This window comes from Zonotrichia leucophrys, chromosome 1A, assembly GCF_028769735.1.
Source record: "Zonotrichia leucophrys gambelii isolate GWCS_2022_RI chromosome 1A, RI_Zleu_2.0, whole genome shotgun sequence".
Lineage (NCBI taxonomy): Eukaryota > Metazoa > Chordata > Aves > Passeriformes > Passerellidae > Zonotrichia > Zonotrichia leucophrys.
The window spans coordinates 10,083,761-10,101,635 of NC_088170.1; the positions used below are offsets into that span (position 1 = coordinate 10,083,761).

General features: G+C 43.2%; 1 protein-coding gene across 11 annotated transcripts in view; it reads right to left on the reverse strand.

Annotated features, from left to right (window-relative positions):
- The window catches only part of TBXAS1 (thromboxane A synthase 1), a 237,370-nt gene that overhangs the window by 195,830 nt on the left and 23,665 nt on the right, over window positions 1–17,875 (reverse strand). For 2 of the 11 annotated variants that reach the window (XM_064737339.1, XM_064737347.1), the window contains exon 1: window positions 610–643. The exons of 6 other annotated variants lie outside the window; for them this stretch is intronic. Coding sequence is in view for 1 of the 5 variants with exons in the window: in XM_064737315.1 (XP_064593385.1) it covers window positions 671–694 (24 nt within the window). In the remaining 4 variants the exon portion in view is untranslated. Of the gene's footprint in view, window positions 1–609; window positions 644–670; window positions 715–2,148; window positions 2,221–17,875 lie in introns of those variants that run through there. 3 more of the 11 variants (XM_064737323.1, XM_064737315.1, XM_064737332.1) reach the window with 3 other exon arrangements.

Consider the following 17,875-nt stretch of genomic DNA (forward strand, 5'->3'; position numbering starts at 1 on the left):
AAACACAATATGTTCTCAAAAACAGTGGAAAATATCCAGTGGAAAATACCTTCAAGGCTTCTTGAACTACATGAGATTCTAAATGCTCATCTGTTACTGACATACCAACAGGAACACAGTATTATGAAAGACCTGGAAAACCCCACTAATACCAGAAGCCAGAGTTCAAGCATGATCTTTCTTAATATGATTTTATAGCAACAGAGCTCCACTGACTTCTGTGAAAGAAAATTTACCTGATAGGTTTTTAAAGGGAAAAAAAGTATATAACAGCTTCTCAAAAAACTCTACAACCTCATATTATCTAATTTGCTGTGCTGTTTTCTGTTGAGGATTTATCCCAAAGCTACAGTTAGCCTGACCCTGGGGTGGGAAGGGAGGCAACTACGCTGTTTTCCTATTGTCCCACATACAGCTGCGGTAAAAGTATGACTGCAGGACAGAATCCATAACTACCTGTGTGCCAAACTGTCCACACAGCCTGCCCTGTGTGCCACTGCAGCATAGCAACCCCACCATGCCCAGGAGCAAGGGGAGGTCTGTAAGGGAACCAGAGCACTCAAAGCTCTGACAGCAGAGCTGTATCCATCAAGGACCACAGATCTTCACCTGTTATCATCTTATTGCAGGGGTTCCACACTGTTGTCTCCTTATCACAAAAGTTCCATACCTTCTTGGCGTTCCTTGTGGGCATCTCCTCAGAGCACTGGCTCTTTCTTGTTCACAAAACAGCCAACTGATTCCAGTCCCCCTCTCACCCAGCCACCCCACTCTTTTATAGCACTCTTCTTCTCACTGGTTACAGCTGTGGCCTGTTAAAGTCAGGCCTGTTCCTAATCTTTGATAATTGGCCCAGCTGCAACTCCTTAGGGGTAAGATTACTTTCTACACTATCTTTATTTTCTTATATTCTATCCCCCTCCATTCACCCTCCCTGCACATCGCCACCTTGTAGTACAGAATCATACACAGTTTGTTTCTCCAAGTGCATGATAGGAGCACTGGTATGAAAAGGTGGGACATATCCTACCCTGGCCACATGGTGCTTCTCTTCTGGCAGAGGGGAAGAAAACTCCAGAGCTCCTTTATTCACTTCACATCAAATTAAAGTACTCCTCCACCAAAGTTTCAACTCACATGAGAGGGGTAACACATCCCTGCAGAGTTTCAGATTCAGGCCCAGGTTCCCATTGGCAAAGCCAGTGTCTGCCTCAGGCATTTCATTAACACAGGCTCTCACTGCTCCTTCCAGAAATGGACTCTGTGCCCAAGAGGACCAGCACAGCCTCCCTGTTTGGAAGGAGAAATGCCCATGGTGGTGCTTTTGTGGATGCACAACCAAGCTGATGCATCTGGGCTGGTAACACTGCAATGGTTACTGATTGCAGAATTACTGCCCCTCAGTTAATTAATCATGTTCTCTGCAAGCAAGAGAATCTCACTAATCCTAAAATAAGGGTCACCTGCATGTAAACAGTGAGAGAATAGAGTAGAATACAGGAGGAGTGTTGAGCATTTAATTTCAGTAGATCTTGTCCTTCAGATAAAATTTTCACTGAGTAAATTCATTACAGACAAGATAGTACGGGCACCTTCATACCAGTTCTATATTAATTTACACCACTTTGGCTTTTTATGAAGGGACAGACAAAAAAGATTGCAAGAACTTTTCTCAAAACTACCAAAAAAACCCGTGAAACTATTTCCATAATTCAGCATAAAGAACATCAAACTTTAAGACAAACCTGTGCAGGATATGCATAGCCAGAGGCATAGAAAGTTTCCACAAACTGCTTTTCCTGTCCTTATTTATTTGCCAAAAAAGAAATAAAAAAGAAGGGTAAAACACAACAAATATGACTGTCCTGTTGGACTGCAGACACACCAGCGTGACTGTGCACATGAAGTCAAACACTGTGCCCCACTGCCACCTCCCTCGAGCACAAGAGGCAGCAAGGGGACAGTCCCTGCCCAGCAGGCACAGGACAGAAGCCAGAGCTGACAGGACAAGAGGAGGCAATGACCTACAGACAGAAATGTGCATGTATGTGGCAGAATTGAGGGTGGTGCCTTGGGTGAGCACCCTCCTTCACCAGACAGTAGCAAATACACAAAAAAGGCCTCAGCTCAAAGAACCCCTCACCCTACCTCCTGTGCTCCTCATATTTTCTCCCATAAGCTCCCCTTCAGTATTTCCTCCTGCTCTGTTTGCATGTATTCCTCCTCCCCGTGCTGAGTGCTGCACGAGCCCATCAGATGAATGAGACCTTTATAAAGCTCACAGGTGCTGTTGTGCTTTGCTGTTCATGTAAAAAATAGGGCAGTAAGCCAGGAAAGCCAAGTGATTATATATACCTTTAACGGGTTTAGGAAGGATGGAGGGGTGTGGGAGAAGGGGAAGGAAGGAGGGATATAAGTTTAACACTACAGCATTGTTTTCATGGATAATTTTGTTGGGGAAAAAAATGCAAAACACTGATGTGTATGTGCAACAGAGCAAATAAAAACAAAGCAGGTTTCTGGATTTTTTCAGCATGTGATGAGCTAGGTGAGAGTTGACACTATGCACACAATGAAAGAAATGCACAAAAGGATTAATCGCACAGGCAATTGCGAACCAGAGCTCCCACAGCTGGATGAGAGTAAAGTAAATTGAGTTGTAGCAAAAATATGTTAAATCAATATTAACTACCGACAGCAGGAGCAAATCTTTATTTAGAGATCCTTTATTTAGATGGTTTACACAACCCTCCCCCCTTCTCTCCCTCCACACGCCCCTGATCCCATACAGATGCTGCCTCTGAAAGGTTTCTCAGTACTGGGAGGCATGGCTGGAAGTGCACCAGCAGGTCCTGCTAAGGAAGGGACTGGTGAGGCAGGATTCATGCCCAGCTGGAAGTCACACCTTGGTGCTGCTGTGCCAGAGCTGTGAGAGCCAGCATGGACACAGACACAGCACAAGTGACACCTTGGAGGGTCTGTGGTGGCCCCTCTGGGCAACTCACAGGGGTGAAGAAGCACAAAACCTCCTCCTTTTCCCATCGTGGTTCCAGACCACCTCTTCTGGGTACCTGCCCCAGACTGCCAGGGCAAATGCCTGTGTTAATCATTCAAGCCGGGGCCCTCGTGGGGAAACAACTACACAGAGCAGCAGCAGATGAGCAGGCATCAGTGAAACATCGCCAAAATCTGTTTGCTCTAACAGCAGCCATTTAATGCTGGCAATGCCTTTTCAAAAACAGCCCAGGACGGGCATGAAGTTTGGATGAGTACTGTGTATCCCTCCTTGAAGTTCACATCATTTACATGGAGACCAAACATGCATCAAACTCACTGGGAACTTGCCTGAATCTTTATGATCCAGGGCAGGAAAGGCACAGACAAGCCAAGGCAGCTTTCAGACATGACAAGGCATTCATTGCTACCACAACTTACCCCTCACTCTGTAATCACTTTCTGCAGAACAACTGAAATAAGGTTTCCTGGAATTTATTATAGAGGACTCACTTTGTTGTCAATGTGCAGGAAGCACTGCAGCTACACTGGAGAGAAGAGATAGTTTCATGCTATTCCTTCTTCACACAAGCCTAATATAGTGCTTAAGGGCTAGCACACTGCCAAGAAAGCCTGAATTTTGGGTCCACTCTTAGATCTGATGTGCAGTTGCGCACCAGTGGTAAATAACTTCTCTGTGTATGAGCTCTCCCACCCTTAGATGGGAAAAACTCCACTCTTGCAAGAATTCCTGGTTTGTCTATTGAGCTTTAAAAGTATTAAAGCAAAAGGCACTGTATAAGAAGTACAATTCTATGCTAAAGCACCTTTAGAGTAACTTTTCTTCCCTAAAGGAAAAGCACTTCTCTCTTCTTTCTCAATCACCACACTCTCAAACCTAAACACTTTTCAGTATTCAATTTAATTTTAGGATCAATAACTTGGAAATGTGGATGAAACTGGTCAAGCCTCTCCTATGGCTTACAAGAAATACCTTGTAAGCTCTTGACATTTGTCATAAGTATCCATTTATCAAGTGTTATTAAAATATAATCTGGTTGGATGAGACAGACTGCAATCCAGAAACAAACCCAGGCAAAGCCTATGCAAAATTTAACCTAGATAGAATGTGCTTGTATTTGGACTTGCTACAAGGTGGGGTTTTTTTGACAGCAGGATTTTCTTGGAAGTGGAGAAGGAGGAAGCAGGGAAGGAGGTTAACAAAGGTATTTATAAACATGCTGGGTTGCCAGCTTCAACAGCTAAAATTCAGGACTATACTGCAACCAACAAGACCAGATGACACACACCTGAGCTAATGGAAGGAGCTTTCACATTGCTTCAGTGCCCCAGCTTTTGAAAGCAAAGACCTGTGGGGGCTGGATTAGCTTGGCAAAATAAAAGTATACTGGGAATCTGAGTTACTTTTTGGGAAACAGAATAAAGTTAAAGATATCTCCTCATTTCCCAGTGCTTATTAGCAAGTGGAATGCCCCATCAACCCCACCAGTTCCCTTCCAGGCTGTGATTCTAGGGAGGTGTCACTGAGGAATGTGCAAGGTACTGATGGATTGCTTCCATGTTTATTCTTTTATTAGGAATTTGTTTCAGGGAGCACCTCTATCATAACACAGTCTGATTTATGCACACCTTGCAGCAGGGAAGACAAATGAAACAAATTTTCCACAGAATGAGATGACCTCATGCTTTTAAAAGAAATTTTATTTTAAAAAATTTCGTAAGGGACAAGACTTTGCCCTTAACAGCAAGCTGCAACCCAGAACCTATGTCAGTCCAGATGACTAACTACATTACAATCTACTGACAATGTCTTATTTCAAAGCTCTTCATTTCAAGAACCACCTTTATGGTTTACATATTTCTTGGGAGCAAGCCAGTAACTTGGGGCACTGGCAATCCTCATTCCCGCAGGACCAAGGTCGCGATTGCGCTTCGTTGGGATGTGGGATGGTAAAAGAACACAAAGCCTTTTCACTTCCCTCTATATGAGCACCAAGGAGAGGCTTCTCCACTTGCTTCACAGCAATGGAATTTCAGAGGAGAAACAAATGAGGGAAAGGAACCTGTACAGGGCTGGTAGATCTGCCATTTCATGGTAGGGTCTGAGAACTGCTTCGGAGAAAAGACCCCTGTAGCAAGCAGACTTGCAGTCAGAGCCTGCAATGGAAAATGTAGATCAGCTCCACTGACAGAGGGAGGGAATGAATTCTTCCCCACACCCCTCAGCACTACGTGCAGAGATAAAGCTTTGCCCCTTGATGCTTAGCAGAAGTCTGACTTTCAAATCAAAACAGTACTGTGTCATCTGGCTGTCTGGGCTACACTGCACATGTGGCGTCTGCTTGATCCTCTCAGACTGCAGAAATGCTGGAGATAAAGTGTGTGCAAATAAAAATAGTTTAAAGAAGAATGCTGGTGATAATGCCCAGTTGTACCTTGTTGCTTCGTGCCTCCAAACGTTCTTTAAGAGCTGCTCGTGCCTTACAGGGAAATGGGCAGCGCTTTGTGCTTATAAAAATAACTGACTCTCCAAATTTCCTCCTGCCTAATGCTATCAGAGGAGACACTGGCATATAAACAGGATTAATATGTTCAAGGGGCTTTTTGGATCAGTAGCAGACCCTGATACCAGAGACACCAATAGCTCGCTTTGTAGCACAGGGACTGAAACAAAGGGTCAAAATGGGAAAAAGAACTGTCAGAATTATCTGTAGCCAAGATGATTGTAAGGTCTGAGGGCTCAGATTTCAGGGAAAATGAGAAGTATGTGACCCACAAAACCCTCAACCAGTCCAATTTCTATTTTAAATAGTGAAGAAGAATGCAGACTGTGTAAAGACACCTAGAAAGTGAAAAGAGGTGTGGTCAGGCATACCTTTCAAGAAAAGCAAGAACAATGTTGTATCATGTACAAAATAATGCCTTACCTGTATAGCTACCAACACCGTGAAGCAATAGAAAGAGGAAAACATAAATTATCCAGCTCCGTTAAGGGAAGAAAAATACTGAAGCAATCTTTTCAAAGTCTCCAAACACCAAAATAATTCGTGTAGGTGTGCTGGCTTTGACTGGGATAGAATTTATTTTCTTCACAGTAGCTGGCACAGGGCTCTGTTGCGAATTTGGGATGGAAACAGTGTTGATAACTCAGGGATGTTTTGGTTATTGCTGAGCAGTGCTTGCAGAGTCGAGGCCTTTTCTGCCCCTCACAGCAGCCCCGCATCAAGGAGGCTGGAGGTGCACAAGGATTTGGGAGGAGACACAGCCAGGACAGCTGAGCCCAAGTGACCCAAGGAACATTGCATGCCATAAGGCTCCCTGCTCAGTGTAGAGAGCTGGGGGAAGGAGGAGCAAGGGGAGGATGTTGGGAGTGATGGTGTTTGTCTTCCCAAGCCACTGCTGTGTGTGCTGGGGCCCTGCTGCCCTGGGGATGGCTGAACACTCACAGGCCCATGGGGAATGGTGAATTAATTCCCTGTTTTGGTTTGCTTGCATGTGTGGCTTTTGCTAACCTATTAAACTGTCTTTATCTCAGCCCATGAGTTTTCTCACTTTTATTCTTTTGATTCTTACCCTGTCCCACCAGCGGGGGAAAGAGCAAGTGGCTGCTTGGGGCTTAGGTGCCAGCTGGGGTTAAACCACAACAATAGGTCAACAGCAATAAGAAATAAATCTATGAGAGAGAGAATCACATGAGCCCTTCTGATGACGTGTCTTTCCAAAAATAAGCATGGGCACTTCTTTTGCCCCTGAACCCAAAGAGCTGAATTAGATTGTGTTATAGCTGCACAGTCACACTGCAAGATAATACAGGATGTGAGCCAGATTCTCACCTCACACAAATCAGCAGAGCACTGCTGGAGTCACTGCAGTTATTTTGAACAGTCCCAGTGGAGGATCTCGCCACACATTTCTGTGTGATATACACAGCTCACAAGCAGCGTGACCAGCTTTATTAAAGTTCATATTTTTCCAATCGCAAGTGTCTCACATGCTTCATTATTCAAATTTTATATAAAGAAACCATTAAGATCTCAAGGTGCCCTGAGGACCAATGACATTTCAAAGAAAAACTGTTAGAAACAAGGCAATGAGTATTAAAAGTTGGGGTTTGTTGGTTTTTTTCCTGCTTGTTCTAGTTGGGTCAGGAGAGCTAGCAGGTTAAGGAGAGGGTTACAAAAGGCCCACTGGAACCATCTCCTCTCTTTCTTCTTGGGCAGATCAGAATGAATCTGGTTTGTTTATTTTTTCCTGTTATAACATGGGTCAAAGTATCAAAAAAGACTGAGAATCACTGACCTCTTGCTTAAAATCTTTGGGCTCACACATATGACAAGACTGGGCAGAAAAGGTTAAGTTCAAATCAGCTTGAGCCTCTAGGGACACTTTGAAGCACTTTAGGGTAATTGAAATTCATAAGGACCCCTTTAATGCCTAAGTAAACTAACAAATGCTTTTGGAACAGTACAGCATCCCCTAAGGAAAAAGAGCTGTGTAGTAATAATCACTGAAATACCCAAATAGTCTAAAAAAATAGTCTGATAAAAAAATCCTATTAGAGCTGCTCTCTTCCTTCAGTAAAGGTAATTGCTTTTTTTTTTTTTTTTCTTTCAAAAAAACAGCAGCCACCATCTTCCTCCCAAAGAGAGTCTTCAAAGACAAGTGCCATTCCTGGTAATTGGTGGCAGACTATCCCAAGGAAGTTAACCATTTAGGAATGTAATTCCTCAAGCAGAGCTCATGAACAACATGCTGTATCCTGGCTTTGGACAAACATGTACTCGAAAAGGAATTGAATAAACAGCTAGTTTGGAAGGTAAGCTCCTTCAGGGCTCTACTGCTTTGTGTTTTGTATATGCACATTTCTAAAAGCAACAGAGGGAGCTCTGTTGTATCTCCAGAAGAGAAACAACAGAATATTTTTATGACCAAGTGACCTATGACATGTTACAATTGGGAACCATGCTTCCTCCTCAAAACAAACTCTTCATGTTGTCCAAAGTTACACATAGTTGCTGGAAAAAAATAGAATAACTGCTCACAAACTTGAAATTGCATTTCCTAAGAGAAAAGATTACTTTGGGCAAGGAAGTGAAATTAGAGTATGTGATGCAACCACAGGAACATTATTTTACATCCTTAATTCTGTGTAATTTCAGAAGGGATCTACTGCCCTGCCAGCATGTGGTCAGGAAGGCAAATTCCCTCTCCTATTATGCGCAAGGAGAAAGAATAGAGAGGCTTGGGTTTTTTCCATTCTCTACAGCAGTGTTAATTCATTTAGGATGAGGCAAGGAAGTTATACATCACACGCTGTTCCTGGGAAATCAGCATGACATTTTCTCACTGCCTCTCTTGCTTAACCAGCATTTACCCAAATTGGATGGATGTCAGGACAGCAGGCAGAGCCCTATCCAGAACACTGGCCAGCAGCTATTGGCTGATAGTGAATACAACAGCAGCAGCAGTCCTCTGCTCCAGACCATGGGATCTGCAGAGCAGGAAGGTCTGGAGCCCCACTCTGGGACTAGTCCTGTCAGCAGGAGTTCTGACCCAGCTACCTGACACAGGGGACCTTGAAGAGGAGGAAAACAGAACAAACAGAGGGTGACTAGGTCATTGCAAAGTGGTAATTAGGGGGTGAATGATCCCCTGGGAGGGGAGTCCAGTTGGGGTTTGGGAAGAGCACATTACAGAGCAGAATCTTGAAGAGTGAGTGAAACAAACACAGCAGTTTAGCTAATTTTCTCCCCAAGGTAAGTAACATCAAGGCTTCCACTCCTCCACCTGAAGGTGAAAGCAAAAGGGTTTGGTAATAATGGTCTGGATCAGATTCCCACTTAAAATGGCCTCCAGAGAAGTACAAGTGTTTCACATCAATGACCAAAGCACCTGCGGAACTAATTGCAACACTTCGCCCAACAATTCAACAACTACAATAAGGACCCTATATCCATATGCCATTAATAAAAGTCAAAAAGAGTGAACAATTAGTACCCAAGGGTGTTAATAACTGGAGCGGGGGAATTATCATTTTTTCTGAAAACAGGCTCCTGGTAAATTCAAGGGGTGGCTCATAACTACTTAAATTGTCTGGAGGAGAAGGATCTCTGCTTTGGCCACAGACAGTGGCTAAATCAGGGGAAGGACTTCTGAGTGTGCTGGGTTTTGTACTTGTACAGTAGCACATGAGCTGCTCAAAGCAGAGAGCACAAACTCTGCCAGATGTCCCAGCCATCCCATGGCCTCACAAGGAGCAGCAATGCATGTACTCACAAGAGTTGTGCAACTCACACACAGGGTCAGTGCTGGAATTATGCCCAGATTCAGCCCTGGTCATTCATAAATATGGACAGAGCACAAGTCCTTGGTTATAAACACTCTTAGATGCAGTTATGCAAGTGAGTGAATAATTCAGGCTTTCTTCCCAGATACAGCTTTATATTGAGCTATGTAAGAAGAACACAGCTCTGCTCTGGCACAGTCTGACATCTCTGTACATCAGCCCGGTTCTCCAGCACAGCTTGTAAACTGGGGAGGAACAAAGTGTACAGAAAAGCCTACAGAAATGTGACCTCTCATGGCATCACCCTCTCCCTCCTGAGCATCCCTCCCTCTCCTGCCTGGCTCCCACTGTGTGTTTACTTTTTGCCTAACACCAGGATCCCAAGAAAAGAGAATTATACCAACAGCCTGCTGGGCTGTCACATGCCCACAGCTGGCAGTGTTATGCCAGCAAGACCTGTGGCATTTTGAACTCCAGGGAGGGTTTCAGCAGAAGCATGCCCATAGCCAAGTGCAGCTGTATGGGCTGCAAAAATGCAGCCCAGAGAGGATCATTGTGGGAAAGTGAACTCTCATCCCACAGACTCCACCACAACCCATCGAATCCATTTCAATATCACATATGCACTTCACAGGGTTGCTATAAGAACCAGATAGCTGAAAGTTAGAGGAGTTTAAATTTAACAAAGTGTTTCCATCTTTAGTAGAGCAGAAAATACTACCAGCATTCCCCACAGTTACCCAACACCCTCTACCGAAACACCATTTTCTCAGTCAGGCACCTCAGTATTGACTTCCTTCCTTCCTTCCTTGATTCTCCCAATTTTCCCTTGACTGCACCATCTTTGAAATCCATTTCCTTGACTCATACTGTGCAATGACACCATGTGTCACAGACAGAGAGCTCCACGAAAGCTCCCTCTGAGTGCAGTGAGAAGTCCCCTGGCAGCCCAGCCTCACCCTGCCCTGCTCCAGGACCCAGCTCCAATTTCCTGCCCTGCAGCCATTAAATGGTGCTGGCTGATTTAACACCTCAAGAGTCACATGTGAAAATGCTCTGGCCATACCTTTCCTGCTATATGTGTGTGTATTCAATTTGCATACAAGCAATAAAGCAAGTAAACACAAAGTGCTCATTACTTTTCAAGGTGACTTTACTCAGCCTTTTAAAAATTTCCTTGGAAAAGTACACTATTATCTACATGCATCCTACCACAAAAACAGACAGCAGCTTTTTTGCAGGTTTAGTTATTTGATCCCTGCAGCAACACACTCCTGACACAGTTTTATAGCACTCTGTGGAGTTTTTTAGCAATACTTCTTCCATCCCTCTAACAGACAGTGGAAGTGGAGCATGCCTCTCGTACGGGTGTAAGCATGTTTCCAGACTTTACAGCCAGCCCACAGCTGCATAACATTAAACACAAAAGTAAATTATCATTCCCTGTTGCATTATATGAAAGGGCAGAATACAGCTAACTGCTTAAGCCTCTACATAATTCTTTTAACCTAGAAGAGAGAAAGTGCATGCTTTGAAAGCTATTTTTCTTTGAAATGCTCAACTAGGTCTGCTGCTCTAGGTGAGTATTTCATATAGATAGGGCTAAGCAGAAGAAATAATTCCTTCCATACTTCTTCATAATACAAATTCTGATATAAAACCCCATTAGAAGTCAGCCTGATAAGAGCTCAGACAGGTACTTTACAAATGTTCAGCTGATTCCTTAGATATTCACAATGAAATAAAAAATTTTACTTGTTGCCTTGCTATGAATTTGGGCTATATTTGGCAGTTTTGCTTTGGTGTTGTACTATGTTTAGCAAATGTTTAGCAATTTGGTTTGGTGCTTGATAGGTAACCACAGCAAGAAACAAACAAACACAAGGAAAAAAAACCCCAGAGCATTTAAATTATCTAATTGTACCATAAAACATCTACACACTCATGGAAAAAATAAAAAGCTCCCACCTTAAAGTAATTTATTTTTCTGCAGCTAAGGACCATTTTGTGGCCAGAGGAAAAGGTTCCCAAAAGTATTTCTTCCAGAGCTTTATGCATACTGTAAAAACCTGCCAATGCCTGCAGAGACTGTTCTCCTGATCACTTTTTACGCCTGCACTGTGCAAATGCTACATACAAAGTGGGTGAGTGTGTTTTTAATAAACAAACAGAAAAAATCACAAAAAGGAGGTGCTTCAATTCTTTACTTCAATTTGGATGAAAGCTTGAGGTATTCTTTGTCCTCCTCAAAGAACAGAACCATTTCTCTACTAAACACAAAACATACTTTAAGGACCTGTAACTTGTTGCTTACTGTACACATGAAAGAGAGGATGATCTAACCTTCACTTCAATGTATTTAAGATTATTGGGCCAGCAACCATCTTTTCATCTTTAGTTTAGCACTCAGTACTGTGGGGCCAGGTTTGCTTATTCCAAAGACAGTCTCCATGGAAGTGTTTGTTTATAGGGAGAGAAAGCATCATGGGATTATTTTTGCTTGACTTTATAGGGAGTTGTGATGCCTCTCTGGATGCACCTTATATTTCTAATGCCAGTTCACATGTCTAATCAGCTTTAAACCTCCCCAGAATATAGTCTCAGATCGTGTTCAGAGGGACACAACACTGGCACTCCACACTGTCTTCCTCTTTATTTTTAAATGCTTCTACTCTTATGCCTGTGGGGAAAGGAGACAAGCCAGCATGCCTGCAGAGACAGTGTTGTGGGCTCCCAGCTCCTGCCAAGCTCTGCAGCAGCCTGGATTTTTTGCCTGGCTCCAACTGAGCTCTCACTACTCACCCTCACTGAGCACTGCCTGCTACTGCTGAGTTCACAAAGATCCCCAAATGAAGAGTTAAAAGCTGCACAGGAAAGTTGGAGCAAGCCTGCAAAAACATTTTGATAAGCTTGTGTGCAAGTGAAAAGGCAACAGTACACAATAGCCAGGAGCCCACGTGCTCTGCCCTGGGCTAGACATAAATTCTCCATCCCTCTCCTCTGCTCTAAGTGATTCCAGGTCACATCCATACATCATGGAGCTTTACTGTTGTGCTCACGGTATTTAAACTTGGGGCAGGAAGCAGCTGGGCTCCAGTGCATGATCTCATATGGATCTGGGCACATATTTCCATGGGACCATGGGACAGCTTTAGCAGGCTTAATTTCTGCTCCATACCTATTTTTCTGCTGGGGAAGGAAATGCCATGTGGACTCTGGCACAGGCAGCAGAGAGCTGATGGCAGAGTATGTCCAGAGAGAACCAATGTGTTACAGAGATGTTGAAAACCAAACAGCTACCCGAAATTGAGAGAAATCTAAATTTTAACCAAAAAATAGCAAAGCACAGGTTCATCCCTGAGCAGAGCCAGACTGCAGGCAGTTTTACACAGAAGTGAAACCAGGGACAGACCTGGGTCCCACACTGGAGGCTTTGCTCTGCTTGACACCAGTAACGTGGGCTGCATTGCACAGAGAGGTGCAGAGGAAAGCAGGCATTGAGGAGTTGGCACTGAGCATGGGAATGGGGCATCCCTCAGTCTCTGCATGCAGAGCCTGGGAGCCAGAGGCTCCTCTGCCAGTGTACACCACGAGTCACAGCAACCTGAAGTCACCTATCTATCAGAAGAGACTTTGATCCCCAGTTAGTCACAGAATTTGCTGGGTTGGAAGGGACCCACAAGGACCATGAGTCCAGCTCCTGGCCCTGCACAGCACCATCCCCAAGAGTCACACCATGTGCCTGAGAGCATTGTCCAAATGCTTCTTGAACTCTGTCAGCCTCAGTGCTGTGACCACATCCCATTCCAGTGCCCAGCCAGTGGGAAATACTCATTTTTATAAACTGACACCAGAATAATTAACAGAAGTGTCACGAGAAGTTCCTCTAATGCCTGCATGCACACTAACATGCAATACCCAGTAAAAGCAGCTGTGTTTTCACACAGTTAGATCAAAGAGACTGCAGATCAAGAAGGTCATGGTTTGGTTACAGTGTCTAAACAACTAAATCAGTGGGTACCGTCGGGCCTGTCACCTGATCTCATTACCCTGATCTCACCAGCTCTGGAATTTAATGACCTTCCCAGATCAATATTTCAGAAATGACTGAAGTTTTAGAGTATGCAGAGATTCTCTCAGAGTTGACTAAGTAATTATATCAAAAGTCCAGGAAAGGGGAATACTTGTCCCCCCTTTCCTGTTAGCATACATTTTTCAATTGCTCTGGAATACAGCATGCACACAGAGGGAGTAAGGATTTTCCTTTGCAATTTGAATAAGAGTATTTTTTTCATTAGAACATTTTTGAGGGTTTTTTTCTTTAATCAGATTGGTATTACAGGCTCTCTTACATTTTTTTACCTCATGTTTTCCAGGACTGTGTAAAGATAGATAGGAAACTTTACTCCCCAATTTTTTTTCTCATTTTCCCCTCTGTAAACAGAAAGTCAGGTTCCTTGGCCGTCAACATCCAATCACGTGCAATTGTATTTCCTTTTGCCAACTTTCATTGTAATATCATGCAAGCAAGGAGGAGGAAGCCAAGATGAGTTCATAGCCAACATACTGATACTACTTTGTTTTCTATGTACTTGACATGTGTTTGTCTGGTTCCAGCTCACCAAAAAGCCTACACTGGCCACACAAATTAAATTAACTTCAGTTTCAATCTCCAAGTTTTGGGTTTCTTTTTTTGTTTATAATTTTGTTTTACACAGTAAAAAATAACCTACTTTTGAAAACTTGGCTAAGGTTTCTTCCTTAAAGTTTTATTAGTTCTGCTCCACAAGAATAAACCTGGCAACAAAATCTCACAGCTTTATCATGAATCCCTCATTATTTGGATTTTTCTGAAAGCATCAATATTAAAATTGCATGATTGCATAAGGAAGTGAAGTTTGAGCATGGATAAAGAGCCCCAACCAGAGTTTATTTCTAGGCTTGTCATTGCTTGGTAGAATGAAAATCAATCTCAAAGTCCTGAAACCTGTGAGCAAGTAAAGACATGCTTATGGCCGAATAGCAAAAGTGGGAGTCACCAGGGTTAGGGTTACCCCCACTCCTTGCCAAAGGAAAAAAAAAATTCTGCAGAAAGATTGCACAATATTTTGGAGTTTGAATAATGAATCTAAGCATTCAAAACCCTGCAGTTGTTCATTCTGCCAATGGCAATGGCGTGCAAGCTTGAGAGGCTTTCCTTGCCACCTGGAAAGATAACACCCACCCCCAGCAGCACTGCACCACAAACTGCCATCCCTCTGAGATGGCCAGATGGCTGTCTCAGCAAAGAGACAGGTCTTGAAAAGCAAGGACTTGCGCCAGTGGAAAGTCTCCTGTTCTCCAAGAGACACATTTCCTGCCAGAGCTGCGAAAGATTCCCCCAACACTTCTGTTCCCAGCATTCACACACACTGAACAGTAGGGATGATGATTATTTAGGAGGTTTGGCTGTTACCAGAGCATTCTGTGGAAGAGCAGTGACATTTCTACTGCTAACTAAGCTTCCCAAGCCTACCTACAATGCTGGGATATACAAGCCCTGAAACTGATTGAATGCAGTTAATCCTGCTGGGACTGCCGCACTGCCTCGTCTCCTCCAAGTTAAAGTGTATAAAGTGAATTTATTCTGCTCTGTATTTCAGAGTTCACACTTCAATTTAGAGCAACACCATGGAGTTCAGTGATGCTGCTCTTGCTTTACAGCAAGGTAATAAAGATCATAATCAAGTCTTCTATACTGCTGAGGTATTTCTTACTCGATCATGTTGGGAAAGGTATATTCCTCTCATCACAAAGGCATGCACAGCTAGATACCACGTTGTGTAAAGATTATTTCTCCTGATGTGGCTGGCTCTGACTTGAACTGGGGCATCTGAGCGCCCTTACAGACTAAGCATAAACAACAAAATGTTCTTCAGAGACAAAAACTAATTTAAAGGAATCCATTTAACGTGTATTTGACAGCTAGAAGAATGCCAGTTGCTTGCTTGCTTTTAGATAGTGAGGTTAATGACCCTTCAAAAACAACTCCAAAATATGCTGTGGTGACATTCCATGAACAGTGAGGGCTGAGAGTTCCCCTTTTAATTTCTTTTTTGGTAGCCAACAGTAAGGGAAATTATGGTTTCAGTAATTCATCTCTCTCTCCTTGTACATGCATATCCAAGTGCCAAACCTGATATACTAAAGCAAAGCTAGAGCTATACCCGTATTCACCTGTGCCACTGCGGAACTCCCTGTTCTACCCAGGGATTCCTCACACAAATCAATAACATCTTGGTGGTTTAAAAAAAAAACAAACATGTGCTTTCATATCCATGTTTATGAACTCAGAATTAAATAATGTAAATAATGTGTAAAAGTTCAAAGTAAAGGAAATGAAGCTATAAATGAAGAGCACAACAAATGAACTACTGAAAAGATACATGGTTCATGTCACTGCTCCTTGTAATATTGAAAGAAAAAAAAGAATGGGTGCACACTTGTTAGAAATGTGTCTATTAGGAGACACATTTACAAGAATCAGCGTTATGCGCAACTTTCTTAGGCCAAATTTCAATTTCAGTTTATATGGTCCTTCACCAGGATAAGACTTCGACCAATCTTCTAAACCATAACTGAGGTTTCACCTTATTCTGAAACACAGTCAAGACTAAACATATAATAAATTCAGGAGCTGAAGAAACAACGAGACCAAAAAATGATGTATCATCTGGGGCTTCAGCTGAGGACAATCCCAATTTCTTTTTTGCTTCTGCATATAGATTAACTCATTGCTAAAGGAATGACCCTAATTCCTAGTGGGTTTCCACTTTGAATTCTTTTTAGATACAGCATGCGCAAAAATATTTTTAAGGGGAGGAGAGAGAGGGATGGAGGGAATGGCGGGAGGGGAGGGAGGAAAGGGGAGGGGGAAAGAGAGAGACAGAGAGACAGAGACAGAGAGAGAGAGAGAGAGAGAGAGAGAGAGAGAGAGAGAGAGAGAGATGTGCATAGGAAATGTAAACAACAGCCAGCAAGTAATTGAAAGAAATAATTGTTTCCCATTATCTCTGACAGGCAAAGCCTAGATTTAAAGTGAATTTGCAAAAACACAAATTATGCAAGACATGGTCTCCATCTAAGCAACAGAAGTGTGTTTCTCTGAATGCTGCAGCTTCAGAGTTGAGTGCACTTATCTTGGGACAAGCCGCTAGCCAAGTTGGACCACATGTATTCCCACTAATTTTTTAACACTGCTAAAAATGCATTTGATTTTCACACAGCTGGTAGCCAAAGCTTTGTCTGAGTAAACATTGTCTGTGCAATGCACACATTTAAAGTATATTAGTCAATTTAAAAACTGCACTACTCAGTGAGATAATACCCTGTAGTTTCAACAGAATAAGGTTTCATAAGCAGTTCAAGGAGAGGAAGGCTAGTGGGATACTAGTTTAAAATAAATAAAGGCTGTGAAAATAATTAATTACACCATGTACTACCAAAATCTCCTAATAAAAACAGAACAGTCAGAACATGTCTCAAGCAAAGGGAAGGGATCTGGCCCCAAGACTGTGGCCTGGCTGGCCATAGGAAAGTGCTCTGGGCATGCTGGGAGCTGTGCAGAGGACAGACAGGCATGATCAGGCTTGGCAAGATTAGGTCAAGTGAAACATCGCATAAACATGATTGCAGAAATCACATCACTGACAATCTCCATCAATGTATCAGCAGGCTGAGCATTCAGAGTTTTGCCATCCCTGTGCAGATCCCCAGCTGGAAAAACAGGCATGACCTGCTGAGCTGTGGGCCTGTGGCTCCAGCAGTGCCTGTGCTACCTGCAGCCACTCAAGTGAGACAATATTCTTACATGGAGGGAATACAGCTGGCACCCACCTCAAATCGTGGCCAGATCAGCAATGCAGGAGGTGTCTCCAGAAGGAAGGAAAAGAGCCATTACCACCATCAGAGGGTTCACTTAGATGGGTTGAAGCCATGGCCTTGTCTCTGCAGTTGGAAGCACTGGGATGTTTAAAGGAACTCCTGCTCAAGCAGAGACTGAAAGTTCTCCCAAGCTAGTAGTGAACTGGAGTTCTTCCTGCTCCATAGTATTAAAAGCTTGTACAAATAAAATTAGCAAAACAAGCAGTGGTCTTGGCCCACCATTCAGCATCTGGTTGCACTTCAGCTCAGTTCCAAGCAGAAACTGCTAGAGCCTAAGGGTCAAGACAGAGCATTGGGAAAGCCATGATTGATTAAATGTTTAATTGGGTTATCATGGATCTTTTGATATCCAGCCCCCCAAAATTCTGCAGCACTCCAGAGCTGCTCTCCAGATTCAGTGTGACAGGACTCAGTGGCGTGCAGCTGTCAATAAGTACATACACTTCATGCTTACTTGCTTTGCCTAAAGTACAAATCATAAATAGTTGTATGTGACAAATTCCCCAGTATTGAACCTTCACGGCTGCCAAGCAGCATGCTGCAGAACAGAACAAGGAGGGCTATAATTTTCTTTTCTTCGTTTTGTTATTTGACCTTCAATTTTTCAGTTGTCCTTGGATCAGTCTGGAACTAAATATAGTCTTTTCAGCA